Raw genomic sequence first — 18,494 nt, 5'->3', positions numbered from 1 at the left:
GGAAAAAATTCAGGGTGGGAGGAAAAAATTATTTTCAAATGTTTTGCGTTCTCTTGCAAAACTTTTGCATTCCCTCGAGAAACTTTGCGTTCCCTCGCAAAGATATTTGCGTTCTCTCACAAAACTTTTGCATTCTCTCTCAAAGATATTTGCGTTCTCTCGCAAAACCATTTGAGTTCAGACAAACTCTTCCTGTTTACTTTACAGCTTGCAGTGGTTACAGCTCGTATGTTCACAATGGAGCGGTTCATAGAGTTTTATTTTGAACTTGGACTCAAATAAATTAATAAGTCAGTGCTTAGTTCAAGGCATGGTTTTGGGACATAATAAAACGCTTAACGTGGCTTAATGTTTTAAAACAGTGACTTGGAGGACCAAATTCGATAATAAAAGCTGATAAAATTATTAGGCTAATATTAATAACCTTATTAATAATATTACTAAGCAGAATAGCCCAGAATATGAACACAACGCCATGCACGTAGCCAAAGCTTTTTCTCCCCCATAAAACGCTTAAAGGTAGGCTATAATGAAAACGGTGATTTAAAAATACCAAATCCGTTGCATTCATATTCTGGGCTATTCTCCTTTATTAATAGTAATATTATTAATAAGGTTATTAATGTTAGCCTAATAATTTTTTATCAGGATTTATTATCGAATTTAGTCCTCGATTGTCACTGTTTTAAAACATTAAGCCACATTAAGCATTTTAGAATGTCCCAAAATCGTGCCTCGAAATAAGCACTGACTGTATTACTTTATTGAGTCCAAGTTCAAAATAAAAAAACTATGAACTGCTCCATTGTGAACATACGAGCTGTAACCACTGCAAGGGAACGCAAAAGTTTTGCGAGGGAACGCAAAACATTTGAAAAATATTTTTTCCTCCCACCCCGAATTTTTCCCACCACAATGTCCTTTAAAGGGCTCCGTACACCACAATGTCCTTTAAAGGGCTCCGTACACCACAATGTCCTTTAAAGGGCTCCATAGAAACTGATACAGGTTTAGAACAACTTGAGGGCAAGTGAATGATGACAGAACTTTCAGTTTTGAGTGAACTTTAATATGCAGAAGCAATTTTAAACTGTACTGTTTATCACAGCATTTCATCGAAGTAACAATGATACAACCAATGGTGTGGGTGGGACATTCTGCTTTGTTGACTGATGAAAGACGAAAATTCCATTTGGTTACAATGATGGCATAGAAAATGCATATTTGTCCCTTTGTTTAGGCGGTGTGTGCACACCAAAAGCAAATTTAATTATTAAAGCGAGTAGATTATATGTAAAGTCGATGCAAAGACACATATTCGCAATATTAGCATAAATAAAAAAAAAACTCAAGCTCTCTAAAATAAACAGTCACTGATTAAATAAGAATAAGAAAATAATTACAATCAAAAAAAAAAAAAAAAAAAAACTACAGCAAATACTGTAAATAAGAAATGCTACATACATTGTATAAAGTAATCAAATGTATAAAAACACTGCATACACTGTAAAAAAAAGAAAAAAGTTGAGCCGACTTAAAATTTTAAGGCAACCAGCTTCAGCAGATTTTTGAGTTCTCAACTTGTCGTTTTAAGTTTATACAACAAAAATGTGAGAATCTTCCACAAAAATAAGTTGAGCAAACTCAAAAATCTGCTGACGCTGGTTGCCTTAATTTTAAGTTGGCTCAACTTTTTTTTTTTTTTTTTACAGTGTATTCTTGACTGTGTAAATTAAATATATATTTCTTCTTATTAAAGTTACAAAAGTGTTTTAATCAGGAGCAGTGAGAGATTTTCTCTCTTTTGTTATTTGATTAACATGAATGACTGCTGTCACTTTAAGAACTGCCCGGATCCAATATACTGTGTTTACACCTGTGTTTTCTTTCTTAGTTGTTTGCTTTCAGTTACAGTAAGACCTCAATTACTGTGTTTATGAGGATACTAACAAAGACGGGCATTTTAATACATATAAGTGTGTGTATTTAACCATTCAAGGCCTATAAAGCGGCAAAAATAACTTCTATACTCCCGCAATATGAGCACCATCTTCATGTGCACATATAGCAAAATGAGAACTCTTTCGCTGCTGACTGTGTTTCAATGCTTTAAATTAACCTGTTTTTAAACCACATTGCTTAAAAACGCATGCAAACGATAAGTTTTCATGACCACGTAGCACAAGTCGTGTGAGCGTGTAACCACAATAGAGACGATAGTTAAAAATCTCTACCGGTTGACAAATTTCTACCGGTATATCACCCATCCCTAGCGCTAGCAACACCAATGTAATGGGTTTGATGCCCAAAGAATGCATGAACTGATAAACCGTATACCTTGAATGCAATGCAATTTGGATAAAAGGATCTGCCAAATGCATAATTGTAAAACAACCATTTTAGTTGCTTGGCCTTTTGTTTTTAAAGATGCATAAATTAAATCTGTATTATATATGTTTTGTTACATGTTGAGTCAAAAATTCTGCTTCAATATATGAGACTACAGTACATGGTGTCCTAAAACGTGTTGGTTTTTAGATAAAGTTTGTTATTACATAAAGAAATATGCCCTGAGTTGTCTTTACAGTCAGTCTGAAGGTGAGGTTTGGTTTAGTAGAAATTGACTGGAGGTATTTGTCTTAGAACTTTAAATGCACCACTAAATCAAAGACTTTGCTTCTTTGATGGAGACTTCAAATGGAGATCCCTAGTGGACAACCAAACCATCTGGCCTGATTGGAGTTGCTTGATGGTGATGGTTTGTTTGGATCTTCTGACTGAGAACAGCTTGCTACAGTTGGACATATGCTGCCTCCCAAATCAGTTGGCTTTATCAATATTCGTTAACACAGATGATTAGCTGGACTTGGTGAAAAGAGGGGACCGTATCCCAGGAGTTAACATAAACTGATTCATCTCATGTCATAGCAAGTGGAGTGACAGATTTGGAAAGTTGCAAATCTTTCAGACCCCAAATGTTGTGTGTAGCGTGTTCAAAACACACTTACTTATATCGTGCCTGGAAGTGCTCTTGTACAAAGCTGTGACGCACACCAGGCTGTGTCTGTGGCGGGGTCAGGGTATCAGAGACGGGCTTTTCATCACCTCCTTCTTGACCCTGAAACAAAAACAAAAAGGTCATGTAGACATTTAGATAGACGGGCCTTACTGGACACACTTTCCAGGTGTTAATGGATATATCGACCTGATTTCTGCCTCACTCACGAGCCAATATCGCACTCTCATTCTTACAGTTTGTTTGAAGTTTTACACTGGTAGTAGTGAACTTGACAAAACAGCTAAAAGAAAAACAGGAGGATAACACCCACAGGGAAAGGCGATACACACTTCTCAAGGTCAAAAAACAAGATAGTACAGATCGTATACTGACTTAGGATTTTATGTCAGACAGAGAGAGAGAGAAAGAGGAAGGTGTATAAACTACAACTGATTGAAAAGTTTCAACCGGTTTCATCACCAGATGAAAGCAGAGTGGTGGCCACCGAGACCTAAACGAATTAACAATTCTACACACCTTGTATAATATAACCATTATCTGAGGACTTTTAACCACAGTCAGACAACAACATGCATTATTGCATTATTGATAGACCCATTGCAATGCTGACTACAAAAACAATGCATTGTTCATTTGAACTTTAATTCTTCTATGATGGACAATCTAATAAATTAATATATTTAAGTAATAAATAATATAATCTAATTAATTACACAATGTGATGATTAACTCATCGAATTAATTGCAAATTTACACATCAAAAAGATATTACAAAAAGCAGTTTTATGAGAAATATTTTATTTGATTAAACAGAACTTATTACTGTATGACTTATTTAGATATATTTACAGACTGTTTATTGCAGCTCAGAGTTAGTATGAATGCATTTACACTGAAATTACAATTGCATAAATATAATAACTATGTTGTGTCTAAAATATAACAAAATATTAACTTTTTATTTATTGAATTATTGCATAAAATCAATATCACATTAGCCTAAAATCAATAACAATGCTATTCAGGCCAAAAACTGCACTCGTTGCTTGTGTCATATTGTTTAACTAGAGTATTTCATATGCTATAAATATGAGACAAAAACTGATAAAGAGGCATTTTTGCCTGAATCTCTTGGATATTAGTGGCATATAACTGAATTATATAGGCTAAATCACAGTGAGTTGTTGCCCTGCCTCACCTTCCTCACCAATCAACTGTATGAAATGTAAGATGACCTATGTACTGTAGATCTAATAGCTTAGATTTCTTACATTTTTATTTACATTTCTGACTTGTTTTTTTATGGCCATAGGATTAGCTTTTTAATGATTTAATATAAACAAGTAGGTCAAGGCTCTGTCAAACATAAATCTGTAAATACTCCCTTAAACGTAGATCACACAACTCAGACTTTTACTAGCAGCTTAAGCAAAATACTTTGAAGCGTATTGTCCTTATCAAAGCTTTGCAGTTCGATTCAGTCGGTTGGCTCTTTTCAAAGGAGTCTGGCAAAGCAAAGGGTTTGAGAAAGACACTCCCCACGATTCCTCGCTGTCAGCTGAGTCACGTCTGCCCCCTCACTGACAATCTGAAAGCTTTGGAAATTTATGGTTGGAAAGTTGTTTTACATGCAAAAACTAGAGACACAGCAAACTCCTGACTATAAAGTCCATTTTTTCCAGTGTATAATGGAAACTTTTCCAGAGTTGATTCACCTCCTTTCTTTGACCCAAGATCGTGCTCTCTTTATTTTCTCCCTTTTCTACGTTTCTTAAATAGCCACTCTTGTTTTTAATACCACTACCTGTTTCTCTCTTTCCCTCTTTATGTTCTAGTCTACTTAATACTCCTTAGCTAATAATTAGGGTCTTGAGTTTTATGCAGAATGGTACTCCAGAGCACAAAGAGGAACAAATCCTCTTTCTCTTCCTCTTTCTAAAGGCTTGAGATTCAGTGGCGTCATTGGAGTAATTGCAGAACTTTGAGTCCAGTAGTTTTTAGAGTTAAAAAAAGAGCAGTGTAGTGCTGCTACACTCAGAAAAAAAGTACAAAAGCTGTCACTGGGGTGGTACCTTTTCAAAAGCTACACATTTTTACACCAGTAACTTTAGATATGAGCTAAGTAAAGTAATATTCAGTGTTGGGGATAACGCAATACAGGTAATGTGAGTTATGTAATCAGATTACTTTTTTTCAAGTAACAAGTAACATTACTTTTTAATTAACAAGAAAATATTTGAGTTTAAGTAACGTGAATCGTATCTGATTCATTCTGTTCTGATTAATTGTAGTGAATCGTATTATCCTAAATGATCTAATTCATTCCAGTCTAGTGAATCTTTCATATGTAGCATTGAAAAATCAGATGTGTTCCAGTGAATCAGTTTAAAAACCCTCAATATTTCTGTGACAAAAACATAAGATTCCTATTGAATTCTGCATTGTATCTTTTGGTAGCTATTTGATTGTTTATTTCTTGTATTGTAGCAAAACACTTTTTCAAACAAGTAGTTTGACTGTAGTTCAACTATTTTGAAGCTGCAGCTTGTCAAACTACAAGCTACTCATAAGCAAAATAATTATCATTTTATTGCAGGATGTACAGCAGAGTGTCTCTAATGGAATTTTAATTATCCTGATTTTGCAAATAATAAATTAGCAGTGCATTGGGAATTTTGCAGCATCAAATTTATGGCTGCAATCTAAGAAGTGAAGTTTTCCCCCTTATTAGCCCTGTGATCTCCACTGAGAGCCCAGTACTAAGTAAACAAGTCCCACAGGCAACATCATGAACTGTAGTGCTGTATATGGATACACATTCCATTGTTATCTGTGTAGGGCAAAAAGGAGGAAAAGACTTCAGGCCATTATTCAACAAGTGGGCTTATCACTTCACTAAATTCGTCTGCCTGCCCTAGCCTGGTTAATGAGTGTCAAGGTCTCAGAAGATAAATGCTCCCATACCCTTAGTAGGGAATGTGTCTTTTGATAGTAACTCAACTACTGCTGGAAAGACAGAACCTACGGTTCGAGGATGCATGTGTGAATTGATTTAACTGAATTATAACAATTAGGTGATTAAATTAAATCACAAATAAAATCATAAAATATTTACTGATCTTACAGATTTATAAACATGACATGACACTTTTAAAGTGTTGAAAAATTTGAAAATTTGCTGTAAATTCACTCTCAGGTCCTGCAAGATGTAGATACGTTTGTTTTTCATTTGAACAGATTTGGAGAAATGTATCATTACACATTTGCTTACCAGTGGTTCCTCTGTAGTGAATGGGTGCCGTCAGAATGAGAGTCTAAACAGCTGATAAAAACATCACAATAATCTACAAGTAATCCACATAGTTCCAGTCCATCAATCAATATCTTGTGAAGTGAAAAGCTGCATGTTTGTAAGAAACGAATCCATTGTTAAGATATTTTAACTTTAGCCCATCGCTTATTGGCAAAATATATAAGACTTATAACGCTTCCTCCAGTGAAAAGCATGCCCTGTTCAATATCATCGAAATCCACCAACATATTTGTTTAGAACTGTTTGTTTTCGCTTGTAAATAGTGCTTGCATTTTTCTCTCCTGATTCAGACAAGATTACGTTTTTCCCTGAAGAAAGCTAAAATTATGGATTTAGGACTCATATTTTAGCTAGAAATTATGAACTTGTTTATTACAAACATGCAGCTGTTCAATTCACAAGAGTCGTGTGGATTACTTGTGTATTATTGTGATGTTTTTATCAGCTGTTTAGGCTATCAGTCTGACGGCACCCATTACTGCAGAGGATCCATTGATGAGCAAGTGATGTAATGCTACATTTCTCCAATTTTTTTCCGATGAAGAAACTCATCTACATCTTGGACAATCTGAGGGCGAGTACATTTTCAGCAAATTTTCGTTTTTGGTTTAGATATTCCTTTAATCTGTGCATTTACAGTGCAATTTACAGTCACAGTGCATTTTAACAAACCTTCTGTACCCACTGAGCTTGCTCTGTGAGTTTAATCAACATACCTTGCTATAATCATAGTCTCGACGGCACACACAAACACACTGTGATTAAATTAAAGGACATTACGAACAAATTAAAAGCCTGGTTGATCTTAATCTTGTCAGTACTGTATATTGTTCATGCTTCAGAAAGACTGAGACTGACATCAAAGTCTTTGGTGGACCTACAATGTGAACCTTGTTTTGAATAGAGGTGGTTGTGGATGAGTGAACTGGTGGGAGAGTAGGAGAGCCCAGGCTGCTTGAAACACAGCCAAATATCCCCGGTGCCAAAGGTGTCGTTTGAAAATGGCAGGTTGGGCAGCACTTTGATGTCCTGCATCAGGCACCTTTAAGTGAGTGTGTTTAATGACAGCTTCATCTTTAACCGTGTCATGACCAGGAAGAGGGTTCTCACTTCTCCTGACACCTTAATGCTGTCACAATTGATATAGATCAATGATTTTGCTTTGCAACTATTAATATCCAACTAGCTGAAAGTATAAAAACAACATGCAGTCCATCTCGGCAATGGTCACCTATAAAATGGTATCATTGTTCACTTACCATTTTGTTTTATACAAATTAAAAACAAAATTAAACAGGGAATCTATGGGATTTGGAATTTCACATGAGGGTGAAAGATTTCTGCATGCAAATTTCACAATGCATTCATGCATATTCTCTGCATTGCCCAACTGAAAGTTGCTTGGTTACTTCATACCATGGGCGTAACCACCATATACTGGAAATAATATTGGAAAAATACCAATCTGTCCCCCCCAATAATAGGCCTATTATATTGTAATATGTGACATGTGATATGCCCTCCTTTTATGAACCCTGGTTGTAGCCTAGTGGATCTGTTGTTATTTCCGATTTACTTTCAATTTAGGAAAAACAAGGGAAACAAAACTGTGTGACCACCCCCCCTCGATTGTACACTTGGTTGAGCCCGTAAACGCCAGCTTGCGGCATTGTTTGAAAAAGCCGCTCAGTCCGACTGTCACTGGTGCTTAAATGAAATGAAGGTAGGAGATAAAAGAAAGAAGCAGGACGAACATTCGCCTTTTTTTTTTCAGACGGTAAGCAAGTAGACAGCTAAAAAGTAGTGCCATGGTCAAAAATACCGCGGCAATTTTGGAATAAATGTGAAAAAATATCACGTTTAAATGGCTCAGTATTATAGCTAGGTATCTAGCATGATACCCTGAAAATAGGCTGAATAATGAACTGCTGGAGTCACAGACCAAGGAAAATTTGACAATTCCATTTATTTTTGGCAAAATACTGCCCAACAGATGTTTACTGTTAAAATTAAAACATGAAAGAAAAATTTGTATATTTTTTACAATAATTTTAATAATATTCTTATTAATAATATTTTTATTATTACTTTAAGAATTACATTTGATTAAATGTACAAACCACCAGGTGGAAAACTCATAAATCCAGTCATATATTAATGTATGAAGCGGAATGTCATATATAATTTGGTAAATTCCTGTTTTTTTATCTGTTTCAGTCAAAAGTTTTTTGCATTGAAAAAAAAATCATATGTTATTGGCAATAGACAATGGATCTTTTTTGTCTACAAATTTTCACTGAAATTTCTTCTGTTTTTTTATATTAGATTTTCTTCAGAAGAATTGGCATAAGTCAAATGGACTGCTTTTATGGTGTTTTGCCTCATGAAAATTTTTTGGGTCAACTATTCCTATAAAGCTCTGTTGCAAGGGAGATTCAGTTCACGGGGCAAACAAGAACTGGTCTAAGAAACTGAAGTAAGGCCAGTATGTAGATTTGTTCTGCAATTATTAGCATATACAGTACATGCATTTCTGCAAGCTTGCACAGATCTCCTTTTAATTAAAGCACTGTGACATTAAAAATGAATAGGAGAAACGATATGTTAAATTAGCAAATAGGTGAAGCAGGCAGTTTTTCCTCTGATCATTTGTTCTCAGTCGTTACATTCTATCCTCTGCCAGTGTAATTCTGGCTGAGCTTCCTAAATCAGCCCGTGTGAGACATTTTCAGTGGTATTTATGTCCAGTCTTTCATCCTTCTGCAGTCTTGAGTGTCAGCAGGCATAACCGTCAAATATATGTAGAAGAAACTGCACTTTGCTGGGAAGATATATGTTTGAAAACTATCTGAAAAGTCTAGTCAGGCAATACATGCTGTCACAACAATGGCGTTACAATGAATAATTCACAACCCTGATCAGACAGATGGATGCATACCTTGTGATAGATTCATTGCATCTGTTGTAGCGGTCGCAACACAGCGTGGCCCAGATAAGCAAAAAGAGCCTTTTACAACACTTAAACATAGAAACACACACACATGTCCAAACGTACACCGGAAGCATTAATGAATAATGGACATCCCACTCCTCAGAGAATGACTACCTGCTGGGCTCTAAACTATAAATATCCCCCCTTTTAAAGGATGGAGAAAAATAGGGATGAACAATTGCACATCTACTTGCGGCCTAGATGAGATCTTGCTCACACACTCTGTCGTCGCACTAATCTTACAATAGAAAGCTTGTACGATAGTAATCTAAGCAACTCTACACTGTAAAAAAAAAAAATCTGTAAAATTTACGGTAAAAAAATGGCAGCTGTGGTTGCCGAAATTCTACCATAAAAAATACGGTAACAACATTTTAGGTTTTACGGTTTTAACTTAAATTTAGTTAAATACCATAATTTCATTAACCGATATAATGTTAATATACCAACCTATTGAAGTACTGAAATCTGTTTTGTACCTTTGAAATACACTGATAACCACCAAATGCAGGTGGTGATGAGAAAGTCACATGATGAATGAATGAATGAATGAGACATTTATATAGCGCTTTTATTGTGTATTGCAATACACCCAAAGCGCTTTACAATCATGTGGGGGGGTCTCTCCTCAACCACCACCAGTGTGCAGCATCCACTTGGATGATGCGACGGCAGCCACAGGACAACGGCGCCAGTGCGCTCACCACACACCAGCTACAGGTGGAGGGGAGAGAGAGATAGAGCCAATCAAGTGCATGGGGATTATTAGGAGGCCATGATTGATAAGGGCCAGTGGAGGGAATCTGGCCAGGACACCGGGGTTACACCCCTACTCTTTACGATGAGTGTCATGGGATTTTTAATGACCACAGAGAGTCAGGACCTCGGTTTAACATCTCATCCGAAAGACGGTGCTTTTTACAGTATAGTTTCCCCGTCACTATACTGGGGCGTTAGGACCCACACAGACCACAGGGTGAGCACCCCCTGCTGGCCTCACTAACACCTCTTCCATCAGCAACCTAGTTTTCCCAGGAGGTCTCCCATCCAGGTACTGACCAGGCTCAACCCTGCTTAGCTTCCATGGGCAACCGGTCTTGGGCTGCAGGGTGATATGGCTGTGGCTAGGACAGCCATATCACATATGATGAACCAAAGCCCATCACAAGCAGCTTTTAAATAATAACATATATAGAAGGTGCACAGTGTCATTCACACAAACACTAAACACCATCATGGTGAGACTCATTAAACTGAAATATTCAATAAACAATTTAACAACATTAGATGTAACATACAACCCTAATAAATATAACTGATAAGAAAAAACTAAGAAGAAACAGTTATTTAAAAGAAAAAAACATCAAATTCAACCAAAATTTGAAATGCAATGCAGGGAATTCTGGGAACGTCAGTTTACGTTTTTTCCCTGTAAATTTTACAGGAACTTAACGTTATCCATTTAACAGGTTTTTACTGTAACATTTTCACAGTTTTTTCTCATGGTCATTTTTTACAGTGTACAAGGAGTAACTACTGAGTAATGGAGTAAATGTACTGCAGTGCCCCTAAAACTGTTTCAACAATAAAGAAATATACAAATACACTTTACAAGCTAAACATTTAACACAAATAAATAAATACATTTTAAAAACAACACATTGGTTATACTGATCCGTGATAGGAATTTTTTTTTTAATTTTTGATTTAATATTAATTGTAAATGCTAATTTCTCCTTTTTTTTAGATTTGATAACATTGTTTTTGTTAAAGTTATATCTTTAAAAAAAAAACAAAAAAAAAACAATGTGAAATGTAATATTTAGCAAATCTCAAAATGAGTTTTAATTTTTCACACTTTACATCATAATGATGTAATGCTTAGATTCACTTGTAGCATTTTTAATTTAACAATTTTTTTTAGATAAAGTTTAGAATTTTAATATCTGCAATTTATTGGTTTTTGGCCATAATTAATAAAAAATAAGAAAATAATTATAATTATTGTCTTGTTGGTATCAGTCAGAACTGTACCAATAAAGCTTATTTTTAATAGAAAAGTGTTTTTACTAATGCATGAATATACTAGTATTGTTATTGGATATTTAATTGTAAAGGATCTTTTCCCCCTATTTTAACTTTTGATGACTATTTTATTTTTATTAAAGTTATCTGTAAAAAAAACACATTTAAGAACACTGAATTGTTATCATTAGAAAATCATAAAAATATTTATCACACTTATAAAGATGTGATGCTTAAATTCACTTGTAGCATTCTCTTTGATTTTATATTTTCTTATTTAATGCTATTACATTCAGACAGTTAAGGGATAGTTCACCCAAAAATGAAAATTAGCCCATGATTTACTCACCCTGAAGCCATCCTAGGTGTATATGACTTTCTTCTATAGATGAATACAGTTGGAGGAGTTATATTAAAAATGTCCTAGCTCCTGTCCAAGCTTTGTAATGGGGAGTAAATGGGGATTTTGAAGCCCAAAGTAAATATATTAATAAACCCAAATTAATAAATCCATCATAAAAAGTACTCCACATGGCTCTGAAGCAATGTGTTTGTATGAGAAGAATATCCATATATAAAACTTTAGAAACTGTAATCTCTAGCTTCTGCTAACTGTCATGAGAGAGTGGCGTTTCAGCGGATGACGCAGGACGTACAGGCATAGCATAAGCTCCGGTGAGAAGAGACAAACGCGGAAGCACAGAGGAGAGAGAGCAAAACAAAACACCGGTCACGAATTAGAAGTACAAAACGAGGATTTGTAAAGAAAGATTTCCATATAAGCCAAGAGTAGACTGGTTTATCTTTGCTGAAAACAAAACTTGGTTCTCGTGAGACTAGCATATTCTCACCGGAGCTTAAGCTACACCTACATCCTACATCACCCACTGGAACACCACTCGTGAACACACGGTTTACAAATTTTAAATATGGATATTTTTCTTTTTCGCAAATGCATTGATTCGCCTCAGAAGGCCTTTATTAACCCCCCGGAGCCGTGTGGAGTACTGTTTATGATGGACAGATGTACTTTTTTGGGCTTCAAAATCTCAACCCCCATTCACTGCCATTATAAGCAGTGGAAGAGCCAGAACATTTAAAAAAAAACTCCATAGACATCTATAGAAGAAAGTCATATACACCTAGGATGGCTTGAGGGTGAGAAAATCACAGGGTAATTTTCATGTGGGTGAACTAACCCTTTAAGTCTCCACATCAATGGGAGGCGCCATATGTGCCCTCTCACTGTTGTCTACATTACTTCCACATTTCTTACAAAATTTGTTTGAGTAATTTCATGAGGAAATAGAATAACGAATGAGTTAATCTAGGTGCATGTAGTCTGCATAGTTGTGTTTGCATTCCTTCCCTTTAGGAAATTAAGCATTAACCATGTAAATATACTGTGGTAAAACAGGGCAGGCATTTAATTAAAAATAATTATGTCCAGTCAGTCTGTCAGAGACAGTTGTTAAATGATATGTCTGGAGCGGTGGATGTTTGCCTTGCTAATGTTAGCATTGCTCAGTCAGAATGTAAGCAAGAGAGCGATGGAAAGACTAGCGTTAGAGAAGATGTGCTGACTGAGCAGAGTCAGTGTTTATACTAATTCAACTGTGTTTTCATGTGCATCAGTCCAGTGTAATTACAAGATCTAAACATATTTAAACCATAGAAGATTTTCACCTTTCTCCTCTGGTAAAAATCTGGTCTTTTTGTTTGAAGGATGATGCAGTCTCACTCTACACGTATAGTTCAAGACTTGTGAGACAATGTTCAAAAAGGGCCATTTATATTAATGATTGAAAGGTGTTATGTGGTCCACTCTTAAATACTGTATGTACAATATACTGTTCTTTACAAGTTTCTTACTTGGGCAACCAGATACATTTTAGAACAATATGAATCTTGGATATCTCCTAGAATAGTTAAGAACTAACTAAAGCCTAACTAAAGAATAGGCTTTTGTTGACATTGATCAAATTTTAGAGTTTCAGTTCATATTTGATACTCATTTTCTCCATGACACATGCAGACTACTTAAGTTTTTGAGGTTTAATAATATTCTAGTTATTTTTTTTTAAATGTACTCAAATGTAACAATTACATTGTACTTTACATTGCATTGCATTATTTATTAATTTGTTAAATAATTTTCTGCACAATAGTGTTTAATATATATACATATATACATACAGTGGGGCAAAAAAGTATTTAGTCAGCCACCAATTGTGCAAGTTCTCCCACTTAAAAAGATGAGAGAGGCCTGTAATTATCATCATAGGTATACCTCAACTATGAGAGACAAAATGAGGAAAAAAAATCCAGAAAATCACATTGTAGGATTTTTAAAGAATTAATTGGTAAATTCCTCTGTAAAATAAGTATTTGGTCACCTACAAACAAGCAAGATTTCTGGCTATCACAGACCTGTAACAACTTCTTTAAGAGGCTCCTCTGTCCTCCACTCGTTACCTGTATTAATGGCATCTGTTTGAACTCGTTATCAGTATAAAAGACACCTGTCCACAACCTCAAACAGTCCAACTCCAAACTCCACCATGGCCAAGACCAAAGAGCTGTCAAAGGACACCAGAAACAAAATTGTAGACCTGCACCAGGCTGGGAAGACTGAATCTGCAATAGGTAAGCAGCTTGGTGTGAAGAAATCAACTGTGGGACCAATTATTAGAAAATGGAAGACATACAAGACCACTGATAATCTCCCTCGATCTGGGGCTCCACGCAAGATCTCACCCCGTGGGGTCAAAATGATCACAAGAACTGTGAGCAAAAATCCCAGAACCACACGAGGGGACCTAGTGAATGACCTGCAGAGAGCTGGGACCAAAGTAACAAAGGCTACCATCAATAACACACTGTGCCGCCAGGGACTCAAATCCTGCAGTGCCAGACGTGTCCCCCTGCTTAAGCCAGTACATGTCCGGCCCGTCTGAAGTTTGCTAGAGAGCATTTGGATGATCCAGAAGAGGATTGGGAGAATGTCATATGGTCAGATGAAACTTGTCGTGTTTGGAGGAGAAAGAATGCTGAGTTGCATCCAAAGAACACCATACCTACTGTGAAGCATGGGGGTGGAAACATCATGCTTTGGGGCTGTTTTTCTGCAAAGGGACCAGGACGACTGATCCGTGTAAACGAAAGAATGAATGGGGCCATGTATCGTGAGATTTTGAGTGAAAACCTCCTTCCATCAGCAAGGGCATTGAAGATGAAACGTGGCTGGGTCTTTCAGCATGACAAAGATCCCAAACACACCGCCTGGCAACGAAGGAGTGGCTTCGTGAAGCATTTCAAGGTCCTGGAGTGGCCTAGCCAGTCTCCAGATCTCAACCCCATCGAAAATCTTTGGAGGGAGTTGAAACTCTGTGTTGCCCAGCGACAGCCCCAAAACATTACTGCTCTAGAGGAGATCTGCATGGAGGAATGGGCCAAAATACCAGCAACAGTGTGTGAAGACTTACAGAAAACGTTTGACCTCTGTCATTGCCAACAAAGGGTATATAACAAAGTATTGAGACGAAATTTTGTTATTGACCAAATACTTATTTTCCACCATAATTTGCAAATAAATTCTTAAATTTTTTTTTCTCATTTTGTCTCTCATAGTTGAGGTATACCTATGATGAAAATTACAGGCCTCTCTCATCTTTTTAAGTGGGAGAACTTGCACAATTGGTGGCTGACTAAATACTTTTTGCCCCACTGTATATATATATATATATATATATATATATATATATATATATATATATATATAAGTATATTTAAAATGTTTGGGAAATGTTGATACTGCAATAAAAGGAGTGGAAAAATCATTCAACTAATTATGTAGCAGTATTAGTCTTATATGACCAGAGGCGGACAAAGTACACAACTCCATTACTTGAGTGAAAGTACAGATACTGCTGGTCAAATATTACTCCATTACAAGTAAAAGTTGTAAAGATAGATTTTTACTTAAGTTAAAGTACAGAAGTACTTAAGTACCAAAAGTAAATTCCTTTATGTTATTGTACCGTTTTATTATTGTTGTACGTAATACTTGCAATACCTTTGAAGCAACTTACAATACATTACACCTACTGAATACACTGACTAGCTTGTAGTATCTTTGGAATAAAGAGCTTTTAGAATGTTAAAAACCTATGGGAAAAATAATAATAATTATTTAACACCCCTACCCACCACCACAAATGCAGGATGGTAGTGATCTCACACAGCTCCGACAGTGTGTGCACACATCTATGTGTAACCATTCATCCACATTTGAACAGAGTGAACAGTGAAATTGCTGTAAATATAGACTGATACAGAAGAAAAAAAAAAGAAAGAAAAAAAAAATCAAACCTGCTTTAAAACCCAGCAACACAACTGTAGCTGTATAACTTTACAACAGCAACACTGCTTTAACAAAAAAAGCAAAACAGCAAGATTTATTTGACATCAAAACAAAAATTTAAAAAATGCTGACTAATGGACTTTCTACTTTAAGGACCGTGATAGAAATGTAGTGGACTGAAAAGTACAATATTTGTCTTTCAAATAGTGAAGTTAAATACATACGTTTCCAGAAAAAATAATACTCAAGTAAAGTACAGATACTCAAAAAGTGTACTTAAGTATAATACTCAAGTAAATGTACTTAGTTACTGTCCGCCTCTGTATATGACTACACCGAAAACACTGAGAGAAACTAGTGGACTTTAAGATCATAATTTCTGTCGAGAAATGAGCCCCATTTGCTGGAGCGATCCTGTGCCTGTATGTTTGGTTTGTGTCGAGATGAAATGCTTCAAATGAATATTTTAGGTGTTTAGATGCAGGGGAATCTCATTAGTGTGACTGATCAATAACATTGTGCAAACAGACAATCTCCCCATCTGTTTAGGAAGAGGAAGTGAAGCTCTGCTAAGCGAGAGCTAAGAATAGAAAGAGTCCAATAAGGAAGTGCACAAAAAAAAAAAAAAGTGTCTCTTTCAGAGTTCTCTCTCCCTCTGTGTCTTTCCCTAGAGGTGGGCAACAATTCATCCAGCAATGCTGTGAGACTCTGGCTTCCTACCTTGTGCTGGTTTCTATGGAGATGCCAGTGGGCAAATACACAAAGAGACACAGAGAGACGGAGATAAAGAGAGCAGGGGAAAGAAAAGCTAGTCCTCCGTGGAGAAGAGCTCTTGGCAAGCTTTCAGAACTGGATGCAGAGCAGCGTTTATTTCCTTTCAGACATTGACAAGGAGAACTGAGAGTATGCGAAATGAATAATAATGAGGAGCACTTCATGAAGCATATTTACCTCTGTGAGGCACCTGTGACGGAATGAAAGGGAAATGAGCTCTAATGCAAGGAAGGGCGCTGATTTCGCTTCTCAATCTCACTTGTCACAATTCTGAGATTTCATTGGGACCTCAGAGCATTATTAAATCAGGAAAAATCCTAGAACTTTTATTCAATATTCTTGTATACATACCTAACTAACTGTAATACTGTATAACATTTCCATTGAAATTGAAAGCATAAATCTAGGCTGTGTGCTGCCAGTTTCAAAGCAAATACACAAAACTGTGACATTTATCTCACTGACGTGCTTCACTCGAGCTTCACTAAATGAGATATTTGAAAAAGAAGTCTGATCAAAATTAGAGAACACTTTCAGATACCTCCCAGTTATTGGTGTTAATCTGGCACCTCATGCTAATTTCTCTAATTATATGACAAACCCTATTAAACTGGCAGCCTAACATTGCGGTTTTCACTGACTCTGCAAGATGGTGAGCCGTTCTAAAGTGACTGAAACATCCCAACAGCAGGTTGTCCAGATGAAGGTTAATAGTAGCCATAGCAAGAGAAGTTGTGATTTCTACAATATTGCATCTTTCACACTAATTCATTCAAGTCCCCCAAAAAGGCTGGTCGTCCATGCAAGACAAATGTATGAGAAGACAGGATAATGCAGACTCTCAATAGGGAATCGGTTCAACACTGCAGCTGGAATTGCTTGCCAGTTCAGTGCTGAACAGGGTATGGATCTGTCTCTGCATACAGTATCTCAAAGAAGCCTCTCATCAGCAGAAAGATTTAAAAGGCTAGACTCACCTTTGCTGAAGAGCATGTTGTAGAGAACTGGTGCAAAGTTCACTTTAGTGATGAGAGCAAGTTAAATTTTTTGGGGGTCTGATGGGAAACATTATGTTCATCATCAAACTGGGGAAAGACTGAACCCAAAGTTTGTAAAGAAATCAGTGAAAGATGGAGGAGGAAGTGTCATGGTTTGCTGCAGGAGTTGGGCCTCTTATACAGCTACAAGTGCATGCAAATGTTTATCAGAACCTCCTTTAGCAACATGCAGTTCCTTCCCTGCAAGCATCTCCCAATCAGCCAACAATTTTCATGCAGGACAATGGCCCTGTCACACAGCAAAACAGTTAAAGATGCTAGAATCTCAGCTGCTAGAATCTATACAGGGACCATAACTATAGAGCGTACATCACTCCAATTTTGGAATCTCTACACTGGCTCACTTTTAAGTTTCATACAGACTTTAAAATTCTTATGCTTACGTATAAGCATTCTTATGCTTACCTCATTATCTATCAGAGCTTTTAACTGTCTACACTCCTAGGCGTGATCGCTGTTCCTCTGATTCAGGCCTCTTGACTGTTCCCTCAACTCGTCTACGCACTATGGTTGACCGGGCTTTTCTTCCCTTGCTCCAAAACTCTGGATCCCTCTTCCCTGTGATATTAGAAATGCTAAATCCTTTAATGTCTTTAAATGCTATCTTAAAACTCACTTCTGTAAGACTTGCTTAGGTTTGACTTGTTTTTTGTTTGTTTTTTTTTTTTTTTGGGGGTCTCTCTTATGTTGTTTTTGTTGTTACCACTGTACTTTTTTAAAACTTTGTATCCTTTTTTATTGTAAAGCGCTAATGTAATCCTCTGAGCTGGTGTTGTTCTCCAAACTGATGGAAAGACACTTGAGCCACTAGTACAACATTTCTAGCAGTGCGCTGCCAAGTCGAAAGGCTCACCTCACAATCTTAAAAATAAAGATTCCAAAAGAGAGTTTTCTCAGCCACGTCATAGAAGAACCATTTTTAGTTTCCCAAAGAACCTTTCAGTAAAAGA

The 18,494-nt window shown here is 36.4% G+C and overlaps 1 protein-coding gene across 1 annotated transcript in view; it reads right to left on the bottom strand.

Annotated features, from left to right (window-relative positions):
- usp43b (ubiquitin specific peptidase 43b) overlaps positions 1-18,494 on the bottom strand; it is a 72,791-nt gene that overhangs the window by 41,996 nt on the left and 12,301 nt on the right. Inside the window, exon 3 of the mRNA XM_058768763.1 lies at positions 3,009-3,118. Coding sequence (XP_058624746.1) covers positions 3,009-3,118 — 110 coding nt within the window. The remainder of the gene's footprint in view (positions 1-3,008; positions 3,119-18,494) is intronic.

Source organism: Onychostoma macrolepis, chromosome 03 (genome assembly GCF_012432095.1).
Source record: "Onychostoma macrolepis isolate SWU-2019 chromosome 03, ASM1243209v1, whole genome shotgun sequence".
NCBI classification, from domain to species: Eukaryota; Metazoa; Chordata; class Actinopteri; order Cypriniformes; family Cyprinidae; genus Onychostoma; species Onychostoma macrolepis.
Note: the sequence above shows the minus strand (reverse complement) of the source record. Positions and strands in the feature narration are given on the sequence as shown.